We start from the raw sequence: 16,464 nt of genomic DNA, 5'->3' as shown, positions 1-16,464 counted from the left end.
GTTTAACATCTTCAATACTGTTTAACATCTTTAATAACCTGGATGATGGGACAGAGTGCACCTTCAGCACATTTCTTGATGACACAAAAGTGGGAGAAGTGGTGGATGCACCAGGTGGTTGTGCTCCATTCAGAGGGACTTTGACAGGTTGGAGAAAAGGGCAAACAGGAATCTCATGAAGTTCTGCAAAGGGAAATGAACAGTCCTGCACATGGAGAGGAGTAACGCCACGTAGCAGTACATGCTGGGGGCTGACCAGCTGGAAAGCAGCTTGACAGAAAAGTGCCTGGGGGTCCTGGTGGGCACCAAGTTGACCATGAGGCAGCAGTGTGCCCATGTGGCCAAGAAGGCCAGCAGCCTCCTGGGCTGTATCAGGCAGAGCAGTGCCAGCAGAGTGATCCTTCCCCTCTGCTCAGCACTGGTGAGACACACCTGGTGTGCTGGGTCCAGTCCTGGGCTCCCCAGTACAAGAGAAAGAGGGTCATACTGGAGCACGTCCATCAAAGGGCCGTGGAGATGGTTATGGGCTTGGAGCACTTGATGTATGGAGGGTGAAAGTGAGTGAGCTGGAGCTGTTCAGTCTGGAGAAGAGAAGGCTCTGGGAGGATCTCATCCATGTGTATAAACATCTGACTGTGGCATGTAAAAAGGATGGCGCCAAACTCTTCTCAGTAGTATCCAGTTAAAAGGCCAAGAGGCAACTGGCACAAAATGAAATACAGGAAATTCAGTGTAAGCATAAGAATAACCTTTTTTACTGTGAGGATGGTAGAACACCAGCAGAGATGGGAATGCCTGCAGATGTCAGTATGTGAGGGTCATTAATAGAATTTTAGTATTGTTAGTAACTTGGGCACATTGGTAATGTAGATATATTGGTTAGGGGCTTAAGTTGTATTAAAAATCCTTAGCTACTTTCAGATACTTTGGAATGTCTTCCCTTATATCTGTTTTAGCCGTTTACTTATCGAAACATCTTTTTCAAAGATGACAGTTTTAAGTAATTCTAATTTTTAAAGCATTTTTTTAGTCAATGGTCTAATTGTATTTATACTTCAATATCAGCACAAAAGGCAGCAATAAGTCAGGCTATTTAATATTTGCGTAATTTGCTTTTTTCATTATATTGGTAGTTGTGTGCCCTTTGGAACTGATTTACAAAACTAATTTTTGTGCAAACAGAACAGTTATAAGCACTAATTAGAGTATTTTATTTTAGCAGCACACAAAACCCCAAAATTTCAAACTTGGGTACCTGTATCAATCCAGAGCTTAAACCCTCAGCATACTGGGGAACAGTGTCTCTTCGGTCTGGGGCAGGTTACAGAAACAGGTGAAGGCAAGTAGGTAGCCCCAGGAAGTCTGCTATCCGGTGGGGTCGGTTTGTCTGTTTGACACAAGGGTGGTGGCATGACCAAGAGCCTACAGATCATCTTGTGCTGACTGTAAGCTTATTTGCTGTAGTTCAAGGATGCTAGCGAGAACCTAAGAGATGTTTTCTTAGGGAAAGAGAGAAAATCTGCCTGCCTCCTCAAAACATTAGATGGCTAAATCCAAAGGCACACAGGTGTATAACACGGGCAGCAGGTAGAGCGCAGGTTCCTAAGCCACAAACACAATCCATAAAACTCCCATCTTCGCTTTTGGTTATTTGGAAGGCTGTATATACCAAAGTGCTTATCTATAATTGCTTAGGTACCTAAATTTCTGATACTGAGCATACACAGAATTGCTGCCAACTTGCCTAAACTAATTGTGCTTGTGTTTTATCTGATTCCTAAATCTGTTTGGGACTCACAGACCAGGTAACCTGAGTTAACTAACTGAAAGGCCCATTTCCACAGGCTTGGATGTCCTCCTCTCCTGCTGAAGTCCACCACTGTGCCAACATGAGAGATTCATGGAGCCATAAGAAGAGCGTGTGAAAGGGACCATGTCCTCTGCACTGTCCTGAGGTGGATGCTTCACAGTGAGGCTGACAGTAAAAGGCTATTGCTCTGCATCAGGATGTGCTACTATTTTTTCTTAACATTTGTTAATAAAAGTGCTAAAATGCATCTAAAAAAAAATACAATCAGTTGTTGGTATACTCCTTATGTCTCATCTATGAACTTTTTGACCTGATGTTCAGCAATGTGACAAATATCTTTCAAGATAAGGCACCTTTGTAATAAAAGGAAAACAAAGAGAAAGCAAGAGCAGCGCACAGGAAAGATAACGCTGTATAAAGTGCATATCTGGTCTGCCTAGTGCTCAGTTCTGGCAAGATTGGTATCGCTTTTTTAATGAAATCACATCACATTTTAATGTGATTCATACACATTTATGTAACCCTTGGTAGGAATACCTCAGTGTCAGGCATGCACTGGTGACCAGTCCATTTAAAAGGATGAGAACCTACCCTTCCCTCCTCCCAGACAACACAGGCAAATACTACACCAAGAACAATGTGGTAGGCTCAAGCATTTCCCATCTGTTCAGAACAATATGGAAGTTTCCAGGGCTTGAATGACCAAAATGCCATAGAACTTTTAATATCTTACTATTATCAAAGTTATTTTAGGTAATTTTTTATTTTTATTTGCAGGAGATATTCTACTTACTACCTTTTAAAGCTCTTTAGCGAGTGCCAGTCACTGAGCAAAAAAAGTGAAGCTTAAAGACAGTTTAAAGCTGAGGCATCTCTTGTAACTTAGAGGTAGCAAACCTGCAGTTACTGAGAAACATTCCAGTCCTCTGGAACAGAACACTCAGCCCCACCATCTGCATATTTCTTCTATCTAGCTTTTAAATAGTAAATAAGAACAGGAAATGAAAAAATGAATCTCTTCTTTCAGAACACTGACAGAATCAAACCTTTCCTTGGGGATATTATACTTCTTTCGCTTTTGATTAATTCTAGGCTGTTATCATACATGCTTCAGATGACCTCCATACTGCAGCAAGAAGAAGAAAAAGGTGCTTCCTTGAAAACCAAGATTCGATGCATTTAAAATTCTCCAGGGGAAAAAGCTGTAGACAGAAAAGAACTGGAAGGAAGTTTATGTGCTGCTGGTGTGATATATTCACCATAAAATGAACGTCTAAATCAGATGACCGCTTTCTTTCATTGCTAGCATTGGGATATGCAGAAGCAGTTATTCAGTGTAAAACAGCTCATGTGAGTAAGAAAATGCAATTAAATTAACTTGAGCCAGGCACCCATGCAAGCTTTTCCTGTAGCACAGAAACGGGGAATTACAGAGTGTCATTGCCTAAAAGGATTTATTTGTAAAGTCTTGCATAAGACAGAGAGAAGCATACATATTCCACCCAATGATGTGAATGTTGTTAGCTATTTAATGTGTGGTATGCTTATTCCTGAGAAAACAGATATATAAAAAATAGGAATTATCCCTCATTTTGAAACACATTTCTGGAGCAAATCCAAACTAGCAGCTGGGATTTTATAACTCCTGCAGGACCCTGAAAAATCCCCCATTCAGTCCTAAGGAATTTTTACTCACATTCAAAGTGATGGCACTATAAAAATATAGCTAGAAAATGGCTTGTCGTGGACTGAAGAGCAGGGCAATCTACCACTATGTTCCTCTGACCTGCAATTTTGCAGAATTCCAGTGCTGGCAAAAATTGGCTGGAGGATCAGAACCACAAAGTTAAAGCATGATGTTTGTGTTCTTTTCATTCATGCAGTAAAGGCTAGGAGTAACAGCTGGACATCAGAGGTAGTAGGCAAGATTTAGGACATGGATGACACACAGTCATATGAAGTTTTATTTCATTCCATAGCACTTGACAGAGAGAGGTTAAGAGAGTAGGTGCCAAAATAATTTTTTAAAAGTAGCTATATGGCTTCTAAACAACCTCATTGCCTTGAAACCTGTTTCCTGGCTGTGTCTTTTCCAGCAGCTCTTGGGACAGTTCTCAGCACCTGCTCCTTGTGTCGGTGCCCCCTGGCCAGAGCGTCTTGTCCCTCTGAACCTGCCTCGAGCAGTGCAGTTGCTCTGCCTGCACGCCCCAAAGGCATCTTCTGGAAGCTTTGCCCTGTGAGCAAAGAATCTGTCTGGAGATCTTTATTTTATAATGCTTAGAAATTCACATGCATGCTCACATATATAGTTAGAAATGCCAATAAAAGCCTCCCCAATTTTACTTACGTAAAAAGACCATGAAAGGAAGGGCAGTACTAGCATAAACATGTCTCTTCTTGAAGAAAGGACACAAGGCTGTGGTTCAAAGATGCAGGAAATCCTGATATAGTGCCCCCCTCAATGAAATAAAAATACAAATGGCCACGACTCCCACCGGTCTTACACTTCTAACCTGGTAAAATGTTTTTGGTTTGTCAACAACATGCCATTGGTTTATGTTCTGGATCAGGTATCACTCGTCCTCTTGCAGGCAGCAAGAGAGTTACCGGCAGAGGCAACTCATCATGGTATACTCTTAATTCAGCAAAAGTCCAGGACATGCCTACTCTTCAGATGGATCAGCGGCACTGCTCAGCCATCCTGCCACGCGCGACTGCAGCATTACTGCTGATGGGACCATGGCCCAAGTGCAATCAAGGAAAAGCTGGTAGCTGCAAGCTCTCATTTACGGGATTTTAATCAAGGGGTTTTCACGGGTATCATTCTGCTTGACACGCTGGTAAAAAATCAACGCAGAAAAATGCTGTGTCAGGAAACTGTCATTATGTTTACAACACAAATTAAATCTAGGAAATCCTTCAAATCTTCATCTGAATGAAGGGTTCACATGTAGCTGTTTGACCATGTAAAATTACATGATTTTTATAAATATGAGGAAATGACAGACGATACAAAAATAATCACAACATAACTGCTAGGCAGGACAAAGCTCATATAGCAGTCCACCCCCAGAAGTGCCTTGGGAAAAAAAAAAAAAAAGCTTCCCTTATATTACAATCATTATTTTAAAATAACATTCAAACCTGCCACTTTGAATTTCTATAGTGGGTTATTTTCGATAAAAAATAACAGGAATATTTAATCGCCACAGCATTAGTCTCCTATTAGGACATGGCTGTGTCAGGAATACGTTTAGCGGTGAGATTCGAGGTCTTTTGGTCAAAAGGTCGTAAGGAATTGGCTGTGACAACGGCAGAAACCCGACCTGCCGCAGCCGGGTCCCGGGCTCTCTATGGTGCAAATCCCGGTTTATTTCATCCCGGGGCTGCCAGCCCGCTCCGCCCGAGCTCGCCGCTCCTTTAACTCTTTAAGTCCCCGCTCCGCACACGCGGGTGCGGGCGCACCGGCCGGCCGGGGGTCGCCGCGTGGAGCAGGGGGACGTGCCCGCGTTAGCACCGCATCCCCGCAGCGGCGGCCCGGGCGGGAAGGTCGCAGCCGGCAGCACGCGCCGCACCCGCCTTTCGGGCGCCCTGAGGGGCCAAAACTCGGCTCCTTCCACAAGTGAGGAGACGGCGACCCCCGGGCGCGCCTTTCACGCCCGCCGCCGTTAACCGCGCGTCACAGCCACCCCCCCGCCCGCGGCGTGGGCACGGAGCGGCTCCCCGCGGCCTGCCACCCCTGCGGCGGCACCGCGCCGGCGCCCCGGCCCGCACCTGGCTGCCCGGCGCCCCAGCGGCCCTGGTCCCGCCCCGGCCCGCCCCACCTGGCCCCGCCGTGGCCGCCCGCCGGCCCTCCATTGTGCGGCCGGTGGCTCGGGCGGTCCCACCTGCCGCCGGCGGCGGCGAGGGCCGGGGCCGGGCGCCGCTCCGCACCTCCCCCTCCCGCAATCCCCCCGCCCACCCCTCCGTCCCCGGCTGAACCGGGGCGAGCGCGCCCCACCCCGCGCCCTCCCTCCCGTCCCCCGAGCTGGCGGAGCTCCGCCGCCTCCCCTCCCCTCCCCTCCCCCGCCCGCCGCGCGGCCGCCGCCCCTCCGCCGCTGCCCGCCGGAGCCGCCGACTTCCCCTGAGCGCGGGTCGCCGCCGCCGCGCCCTGCCATGAACCGCCCCCCGTCGCCGCCGCAGCAGCAGCGCTGAGCGGGGAGCGCGGAGCCATGCCGGGCTGGAAGAAGAACATCCCCATCTGCCTGCAAGCCGAGCCGGAGCGAGGTGAGCGCGGGGCACGGGGGGCGGCAGCCGCGGCGAGCGAGGGAGGGCAGGGGGCCTGCCGCGCTGCCGGGTGTGCCCCCCCCGTTCCCGGGGCACGGCCGGCAGCCGCCCCGCGGTGGGACGGGCGGGCGGCCCCGCGCCTTCCATCTTGCGCCGCTGCCGCGGCAGGAGCGGGGGGCGGCGGCAGGAGGCCGGCACCGGGCGGCCGGGCCGGGGGGGCACAGCGGGCCGGGCCGCGCCGCCTCCGCGCCGGCAGTAACAAACTTTTCTCCGCGGTGCTGCCGCCCGCGCTCCCCCGGGTCAGGCTCCTAAAGCCGGGTGGGTGGCGTGAGCCGGGGCCGAAGTGGGCGGCGGGGGGGGAGTGGTGTCCGAAGTGACTTCGGGAAACTTCCCTGCGCGCGGTTCAGTCCCCGGGCCGCCACGCGCGGCGGCGGGGACGAGGCGGGACCCGTCTCCTCCCTCCCCGGGGGGCGCCGGCACGGCGGGGCCGCGAACGCCCGCTGCGAGCTGGCGGCGATCGCGCCTCGGCGCTGGGCAGCGCCCGCAGGAGCGGCCCCGCCGCCGGCCGAGGGGTGGCCTGGGGCCCCAGAGCCCCGGCGCAGGGCCGGCACCGGCGGACGGCAGGTAGTTTCGGGTCGGTTTTCGAAATAACCGGCCTGTTTAGCACAATACAAAGGTAAGTTTGCCATTTCCTCAAAGAGGGCTGCTGTCGCGGGGGGCTGTCGTGTCCCTGCGTGATCCCCAAGCCTGTGAGCGAGGGGGCAGAGGGCTGGTGGTGACTTGGGTGTGCAGGTCGTCAGTTCCGCGGCAGCCTGCGGGGGGCTGAGGTGCCTGGGCTTGGTCGCCGCCGAGTTGGGTAGATGGCTGTAGATTCTGGGGACAGAATTCCCCCCAGTGTTAAGGAGGAGGAGGTTTTGAATAGGTGGCTGTCCTGCTGGGGACAGAATTCCCCACGGTGTTGAGGAGGAGGAGGAGGTGTTCCTTGTGTGTGAGAAGCGCTGTACCCTTGCGCTGGAGGTGATGGCCCGGCAGAGCTGCTGCCCTGCTCCTGGCCAGTAAATCCTGGCCCTAATGGCAAGTTCATTGCCAACATACGACATCATAAAAATAGCCGCTGAAATGCGAGCAGGTGTTTCAGCTGTGAAAAGGAAGGGTTTTAGTTTTTCCTCTTAGTAAATACCATCCTTACTGAAATCTGCGGTCACATTTCTTTATGTCAGGAGTCAGCGTAGCTGGGGAATCGCAGAAATAGAATGGATGACAGTTGTCAAAATGTATCAGAAGCTTTTACAGATGAGGAAACTTTAGAAAGGGTCTAATCTGGCTGCGTCAGAAACTGCAAGGATTCTTTTATTTCATTCTGCTTAAAGGTTGTGTCATGAGCTGTAGCGTGCCGGCTTGTCTTTATTCGAAGTAAATAATGTGAATGGTTTTGCTCTGATGGGTTTAATGCCAGTTAAGTTTGTTAACAGTTCTTGTTTATTCCTATTTTCTGTTCAATCTCTTTGATCTTCATTATGAAGCTGGATAGATTTATCTGTTAACATTCTTACCACTGATGCTTTTCTTTATTGTGTTTCTACTGCGTAAATGGAAAAGCTCCTCTGTGCCTAAAGTAAATGATTACCTTCTAAAGTATGTTGCATTGTATATTGCTCAAGTTTAGCTAGTAATTCAGCAGGATTCCAGTTGCTGGAACTTTTATGCTTTAGGCTCAGAAAAATAATACATGGTCAAAATAGTTAATCAGTGTTGAATTTAATCGTCCTTGAGTATGAAAAATAGATGAAATAAAGCTTTCAAACTAGCCAGGAAAATGGCCAGTGCAGTAATGAAATGAAGGTGCATCTTTAGCTAATGTAGGAGTTCAGTATGGTATTGAGTTAAAAGGCAATTACACATACAGTTAAATTCTGGTTCAAAGCCAGTTGTGCTAACATCCCCCTCTTCTGTTTCTAGAAAATATTTCCATTCAGTTACTCCGCAGAACATTTTATGTACACTGTGCTGTCAGAAGACTTTGGTGAATGTAAATGCTGTTACTTTAACATTGTAGCTGGTAATTTTCTATGATTCAGATACGGAGTAGTATTGATGTGAAATATTTAGTAATATAAATCGTATTTATGTCACATACACAAACACACTTATACGTAGGATATAAAATATCCATTTATCCCTCCCAAATGCATGTGTATATTGGGTAATAATACTTACATGGAATATAAGAATAAGAAACGTTTAATGCATGTGTATTTTCTTAGATTTTATGTACTTGTAATCTGATTGCTTAAATCAGTGTTTTCTTCTCATGAGAGGAACTAGTCTTTATTCAAGCCCACAAATGCCAGCAGGACTGACTTGCAGTGATTTTGCTGTACAACAACACAAAACTGCTCAATTAATTTGATGCTGAAGTTTCTTGGTGGTGGATAGTCCTAAAGCAGACTATAAAAATGAGAAAAAAAAACCCCCAACAAAACAAACTCAACAAAGCAGAAAAAAACCCAACCACAAACCAAACAAAGCCTCAGAAAACAAGTGAGTAGCTAAATAATCCTGGTTCATCCACACACCTCCTGCTAGCTTTTCCCTTCAGTCTCAGCTTTATTTTATCCACAGCCCATACCCTGCTTCTCTGTTGTAATAAACAGTTACCGTGCAGCTTTGATTTCAAGTCTAGTTGTAGCAGCAGGTTTGAACTGGAAAATAAGAAGTTGCTGGAAATGCTGGGAAAACTGGGAAGGCAAAGATGTCCTTATGGTGAGCCACAGGTGGTTTGTACAGACCACCTTTCCTCAGGCTTTTTCCCCTCAAACCTCACAGGCTTCTTTTTAGCTTCTCCTCGGGAACTACACATCCTACACATGCACCTGTATAGAGCTGATCAGCCCCCTGTGTCCTCAGCTGTGGGAAGGAGAGAAGTTGCGGGCACTAAGACGTGAAGCTTGAGAGGTGGGTGGATTTGTGAGGATGTGGGGACGGCGTAGAATTCACACTGTGTCCCGAGGCACCACAGTTCACTGGGTCCTGATAGCTCTTGTGTGTGTCCAAACCAGTGCAGCATTGCTCTGGGGAACACTTCAAGGCTGTTGTAGCTCCCTTGATGCTCAGTTCCTCTGGTGTGTCAGGAACTGGATGGTGGTTCTACTGCAGCAGCATGCTTTGGTGTGAGGGCTCAACTTAAAAAACTCCTGAGGAGCTTCATTGTTTTGATGTGTGGAGCTGTCAGGATATTGCAAACAGCGATATTCTTGTGCAGACACACTGGGTTTGCTCGCAGCAGCGTTATTTTAGTGTATCAGTATCCTTGTTTGCCCCTTCCTTGCTTCAGAGCCCCCCTTCCAAAAAAAGCCTGCCTCAAAAAGTCCTTAGCTCAACCTGTCTGTTATTCTACAAGTCATGTGCTGAAATGGAGGTTATCCAAAAAGTTGACAAAACCAGAATTTCGCTAATGGAAATTGGCTGGTCTTACTGAAATGAAGTGGCAGAGACATGGTCAGTGCTGTTGGCTCACCTTGGCAATCATTGATACCGTGAGTGAAGGAGAATAACCTGGGTTAATGTTTCGAGCATCAGAGCAAGTATGTGTGTGTAGGGTTTAGAATTTGTGAGAGTGTTTTGCTGTGGAGAAGATTCTTCTCCAAGGGATGGCAATCAGTGGTATTTCAACAAGTATTTTTAGATGTCTTTGCTGCGCAAATTATGTGGAATACTTATGCCAACTAAAAAAAAATATTGTATTGTGCTGTTTTTTAGAGGCTAAAACTGTATTTAAAATATGAAACGGATGGCTGCTTTTCTGTGTGCATACTGCAGCACAGTTACTGGGTTTCTACTGCCTGCTCTGTAACAGAGCAGCACTCTGCAGTGGCTGTGCTGCTTCTGGCTTCCACCGCCATGCTTATCGCAAGGAGTCCTCTCCTTTAGAGGACAGGAATTGTGCTCTGTGTTGAGTGAAAGAACTGTAACGTATGCCTGATGCAGTAAACCCTGTCATTTCAAAAATGATGTGAAGACTTACCAGTATAAGACAGTGTCATTAAAATTCAGGGCACACTTCCCTCCTCCCCAATTTTCTGCCTAAGATGCTAAATCAAGTCTTGTTATAAACCACCTAAAATGCTTTTTGAGGTGACATCTGAGCAAATACTTCGAGAAGAAAAATGTTCCTGGAATTAATTTTGTTCAATATCCCTTCCAATCAAGTTAAATGAAGGCATTTTATGGAACTCCTGTTTCAACTTTATAGCTGATCAAGTCTGACAGAGTGCAGAAAATAGTATTTGTATATCTAGTATGTTCAATATGGGACTCCTTGCGATCCCTTAATATACATGGCTATTAATTTTAAGAATACACCTAAGTATACTTTGGTGGTTTTTTTTTTTTTTTGGAAGTATTATGCCTTCCACAGTTGTTCTGCCTCTGTGCTTAACATGATAGCCCAGTTATATCGAGGAAGAAGGGAAGACTGTACTTTTATTTTCTGCTCTTCCATCAGTGTTCAAAGTTCTTGACAGTCAGGGAAATTAAGTGCATTTGAGGAACCATTTTAAAGGAAACATTAGGAAATGTTTTAAAACACAGGATTCAAGGATAAAAAAATACACAAGTATTTAGTGAATCCTGTCTTGAATACAAAACTAGCATGTTCTCATGGGAGATGTTCTGACAACAAGCATCTGTCTCTGAGGTTACTGCTGCATGAGCTTGTCTGCACATCTTAGGCTGGAAGAGAATCAGTTTCTCAGATAAGGGAATGGTATTGGTCTGTTACTGAACTTAATCATGGTATTGTGGGTTAGCGATTTCCATCGAATCAAGTAAGGCCACTTCGACAGAGGATATGCATCATGGTCTTTCCAGGTGCATATTAAAAATTAGCTTATATTTTCAACAGAGAAGGCTGAGGGTGACTCTTCATTGTATTTTAAGCTCTGGTCTAATAAGGCAAAAGGAATCTCTTCCTTCATGGTCTTAAGTGGGTCTTTGGAAACTGAAGGAAGTAAGAGCTGGAGACCTAGGATTGGAAACTTTGTGCAAAGACTTTCTGTCTGTTTTTATCTGTTTTCTCACTGAAACTCTCCCTGAAAAGTTAAACTGGATGGCAGAAAACCTGTGAGGAGAGGATGTGCTTACAGTGGCAGACCTAAGAATCAGGACGAGATGTTGAGGGCAAACATTTGGAAAGGTGCTTGGAAGATTATCCCAGTGAAGGCATTGCCTAGACTGTGTGGAGTCCAGACGTATATCTAGTGATTGAACAGTTGGGATATTTGGTCTTCTGTGCTATGCAAAGGATGCTGTACTTGTTTAGGTTTAAGGTGAAGGAGTCATGAATAACAGTGGTAAGGGCAAAAATGGAAGAAAACATCGCTGTATCTTAGCTGCTGATTTAAGAAGCTGGCTTCACTACCTGCCTTCTGGTTCTCCACTAGCATCTGAAACTATAACTAAATCTGAAATTGGAAAACTAATAATAAAAGGCACATTAATAACAAAATGCTAATTACAAACTGTATGTATTTTGTCCTTGTTGGGGCTTCTGCCTCTTTTCACCTCAGTCTGCCTGAACTGCATCAGTTGGTCTTTCTCCATTTTCTAAACTGAACTCTAGTGAAGACTTTGCCAGGTGGAATAAGATGACAGTCTAGAGCTGGCTTTCATCAGCATGGAAAGGATGCAGGCACTGTGTTAGTTTTTTCATTCCTTCTCTTAAAATCAGCAGGGACCAGGAGGGCTCTAACACAGGGATGGAAAGGAGGCAGTGATTGCTTCCTAGTGCCCTTTTAGTGTGAAAGGAATTGAGAATAATCAAAAAGCATCTACATCTCTTGTGATCTGCACAGCCAAGTTAACAGCATTTTATGACCTGCAGTATTAAAAGAATTTGGTGAATGTTGCAGAAGCTTCATGAAGAATCTTCACTGATTGCTGGGAGATGCTCATCTGATGTGTCTGGGTCATAACCAAGGTTTTTTCCCATATAGAAAGAAAAAGTGAGATACTGGGTGCAAAAAAGTGATTTCTTTTTTTTTTTTGCAGAGGCAGAACAGTTTTTGCTAATGTTTCTCAAAAATGGAGTTAGATTTGCCAGCGATAAGTGATGACTTATTGATACGGCAGCAAACACTCGAGCTTCCCTCAAAGAACGGCAACATGGAGAATTTGAAGTGCTAAACAACATTGCCACCGATAGGCACAGTTGCTTTTGCTGGGTGTCTTGGGGTCACAAAGGGTGTAAGCTCTGAACACAAGTTCTTGTTCGGTTTCCTGTGCACTGAAACGTTGGAGAGAGAGAGGACCTGAAACACAGAAGCTTCAGTGTTATATCCTTCAGCAGTTTAGATGTAGACAACTTTTCTTGAATCTCAGTGCATACCTATATCCCAGCTATGGGTTGTTTCTTGTATGATTCAAAATTACCTGAGCTGCTGCTACTGAAGGCTCTCCATGAAGAGTTGTGAAGATTGTGTCGTGCTCAAGTGGCTGCAGTAGGCGAGGCTTGATGGTGTCTTCTCCACATGGCTCCTATCTGATCCCTGCTTAATCATGCTGGTGCTTTTGCAAAACGATGCATTGAGTCAGTGGTTGTCTGTAAGGGTCTTATGATTGTGGCTGTGAAATTCATAGGTGTTTGAATGCTTTTCCTGAGCCATTTGAATTTGTGCACATTGAAATGTCAAGAGTACCGTCTGTCCTGACTTACAGAAAAACAGACTGAGGAGAGGTGTCAGCATCCAGTGTGGGTGGGGACTGGGTGATCACCGGCTCATGCTTCAGTCTGGCAAGATGAGCGTGGCACCCTGTAAAATTCAGGGTAAAATAGCAACATTTATGTTGGATACAAGTAATCTTGATTGCTGGATCACCCTACTGATTTTCCTTTCCTTCCTCTTCCTGCTGGCACAGGCTGTGCTGGGACTGTTCTGGTGTGTCCTGTGGTATGGGGTGGCCGCATCTTATGGTTCTGAGTGACGCTGATGATCTGATGTCTTTTTAAAACCTTGGTTTTAACAGTGCTAATTCTGCTTTTCACTGATTCTGCATCACAAGTTAGAAGCAGTGTTTGTTCCTTGCTTTCTATTGAAATATTTTAAAGAGAACATGTGAAGGAAAAGAACAGGTAAGCAGGGTCTGACAACTTTGATACCGATATTTCATATGGAATGATTCCATATTTCGTATGGAATTTTGGTGTCTGCTCTCTTTGGAAGTTACCACAGGAGGCGAGAAAGGCAGGCATGACTGATGCGATCTCAGTCTTTTTTTGTGCCTTATTTAATTTCTTGTTATCAGTGAAAATCGCCACCACGAAGACTCTGCTGTTGTGCATTGAAAACTGCAGAGAATATGTTAATGGTTTTATTGTCGTCTCTACGTACTGGGATCCCACGGACATTTAGGGAGTTACACAGTTCTCTCTCTAAAGTTTAAATCTTCTCTCAAAATAACATAATTTCTTTATTCCCTGAAATATAAAGATAGAAATGTAGTGATGACAGTTAAAAATAACTGTTGGTGGAACTTACTCATAATTCTCTTTACCAGTGGGATGGGACCGAAATGTTAATGCCACCATTTTGTGGGGTGCTAATTGAATATTGTGTGACTGAATACAAACGTTTCCTTATTAGTAGACGGTATTTTGGATGTTGTAAAGCATTGCTAGAATGTGCCCTCCCAGTAACTGTCCTAGAAAGGCAGGCACTATGTAAAAAGCTTATTTTTGTTTACTGAGACGCACTATGTAGTGCGGCAGTTTCATGGTAGGTGAATGTACAGAGAGACGTGATCTCTCTGTCCTGCACTGTAACATGTGAATTAAACCCAACACATTTACATTTAACCAACAAAAAGAAGAACACGTCTGTGACTGTAGCATGTGTTTAAGTGAGACAGATCTGATATGATTCCTCCAAGCTTTTTGTTTCTATGGATATCTGTTAGTGAGATAGAAGCGATGCCAGCTTTTCTACAGTTGCCTGCAATGGAGACCAGGTGTTCCACAGTCCAGTGCTTGTGTGTCAGTTTAGCTGTTTCTACAGCGGGACGATATTCATGAGTACTATTTTTTGCAGGCAGACAGATTAATAACTGGCACTTTTTTGGGGGGGTATAGTAACAGCTAACATCCTGACATATCCTTTTATAGTGGTCAGAAATGTCTGTGGGATAAATGTGTTCTGCATAGGCAGGAAGAAAGAAGGTTCATTGGGTCCTTTGGGGTGGTGTCTGCCTGTGGTTCGGAGCAATGTTGTTTGCTCATGGAAGGCCTTATTGAAACTTGTTATTAAAATGGGAGTAACACACCTGTGGACTGTTTGGATTATATTATTCCTTTTCATTTGGATTATCGTCTCTGTGGACCAGATATCGTGTCCTTTGTACTGCTGTCGCAAAGAGGAGTTTCCCCTGCTGCATCTGTTTTTCACCATGATCACCAGCTCCTCTTCCCTAAAGGTCAGGAACAGGCTGGTACTTACAGGTGCAACCTCTCACCTGAGAAGTTCTTTTGGCATCTTAGCAAAGCCAGAATGGTTCCAACAAGTGAGTTGCATCTCCTGCTGTACTCTGCATTCTCAAAGTCCCTTTAAAGCATTAGTAACTGGCAGGATTTTGTCCTCGCTTGTACCCATGCTCCTTATGACAGGGTTGGGACCTAGTTTGAGATGAGGCTGTTGTGGAATAAACGTACCGTTTTACTAGCCTGACAAATTTAATTTCAGTGAAGTATTTGAGTTGGTTTTGTCTTAGGAATGGATTATTTACACAACGGTTGGGCAGACAGTAGAGCGGTAGTCACACAGAAAATACTATGGGGAGTGAAATTCACTGCCTGGTAAATGGATGCAACCCTGCTGCATTCTGGAGGTTAATTCACTTGTGCCAGCAAATCTGCTGAGCCCTTATAGCTGTTAGTGGAGGCCGTTTCTTAATCCAAGGTCTCTCCTGAAAGTCAGGGAAAATTATTGCCCAAAAGTGTTGCTTTCTTCACATGTATCTGCCATTTTTGTTCTTTTGTATTTTAATTTTTTCTAGTAATGTTGTAAATATTGCAGTGTTTTTGAATGTGGTGAGATTTGAGCCTGAGCCTTTTCAAAATACCTGACATGCTTGATAAAACTTGCAATTTCTTGAAGAATATCCCTGTAATTTACTTGACTTTTTTTTTTTTTTTTTTTTTTTTGGTAATACTAACCTTTCCCAGACCAAACAAACAGTATATAAAGATGTAGGCTTTAAGTAAACTGTGTTGTAAAAGGTTCTTCATACATTTCCTCAGTCCTACCAAATCATGATGTATCTCCTCTCTTCAGAAATGTGTTTTGAAATTATAATTTGTAGTGCTTTTAACTTCACCTCTTACCTGGACTTTTTGCTAAATGTGCAGGAGCCAGATAAACTTGCATGATTTGCATGTCAAAAGTGAAGCAGTTGTTTAAATGCTTTTAGCCGGGGTGTGGGCAGCTGCATGGAGAGGGGAGAGGAAGAATGACATGGATAATGTGTAAGGGTAATTCTGTAGCTTTATACTTGTAGCTCTTCTGAGCCAGTAACTTCATCCAGGAATGTTAGTAGTAGCAAACACCCTGCCCCTCAAGCACAAAGTGTTAAAACAGGGCTGGTGTGTGTTGGTTTTTTTTTTGGTGTTTGCATTTGCTTATTGAACAAACAGATCTTGTAACTTCAGTTTCATGTTGTCTTGATTTGAATATTATAAGGCTTCAGTATTCCCAGGCTTGTCTGTCATTACAGCTGCTGACAAAAATGATGCACTAACTCAGGCTTTTCTTATAGTCTCTCTTAATGCCTCTGTCTGTCTAGAGCATACTAAACCTAAAGTTTTTGAAATTTCCTGTCTGCCTAAGGTGTTGCTTTCACATGTCCACAGATTCAGGCATGCACTGGTACAAACATTTATGTGTTTGTTTAAGAAACCAAAAAAGTCATGAATACTATGTATTGTATTAGTTCATCATTCTGCTTAGATATGTTTTAGATGTGTTAGCTGCTATTTTAAAAATATTTAGTATGAAGTGATTCTTGCTTTTCAGAACACTTTAATATGAAAAGAGCCTTAATTTTCAGATGATTTGCCCTCCTGTCATGAAATACAAATTTTTCAAACCAATGAAAAAGAGGAAGGTTCAGCTGCTGGCTCTGTAGTCTATTTTCTGCTTTCCTCAAAGATCAGGGTAGCAGGGAAGTAGTGCCTGAAGTCATATTCCTATACATATGTTTCTTTTTCATGAAGTGATTGAAGTAATTTTAAAAAACACAACTTCTGAGAATTTTATGATGACCACCTCAGGAGGGTGGTTTAAATATAGGAATCATCCTTGTAGCTGAGTTACGGAGTTCCAGGTCATCTTGGGGAAAAA

The 16,464-nt window shown here is 44.8% G+C and overlaps 1 protein-coding gene across 1 annotated transcript in view; it reads left to right on the top strand.

Moving 5' to 3' along the window:
- The first annotated feature begins 5,944 nt into the window (after positions 1-5,944).
- Positions 5,945-16,464, top strand: part of GRIP1 (glutamate receptor interacting protein 1) — a 328,611-nt gene continuing 318,091 nt past the window's right edge. Inside the window, exon 1 of the mRNA XM_040595938.1 lies at positions 5,945-6,076. Within this exon, the coding sequence (XP_040451872.1) occupies positions 6,022-6,076 (55 nt within the window). The 5' untranslated portion in view covers positions 5,945-6,021. The remainder of the gene's footprint in view (positions 6,077-16,464) is intronic.

This window comes from Falco naumanni, chromosome 5 (assembly GCF_017639655.2).
Source record: "Falco naumanni isolate bFalNau1 chromosome 5, bFalNau1.pat, whole genome shotgun sequence".
NCBI lineage: Eukaryota > Metazoa > Chordata > Aves > Falconiformes > Falconidae > Falco > Falco naumanni.
This window is presented reverse-complemented; position numbering and strand designations above follow the sequence as displayed.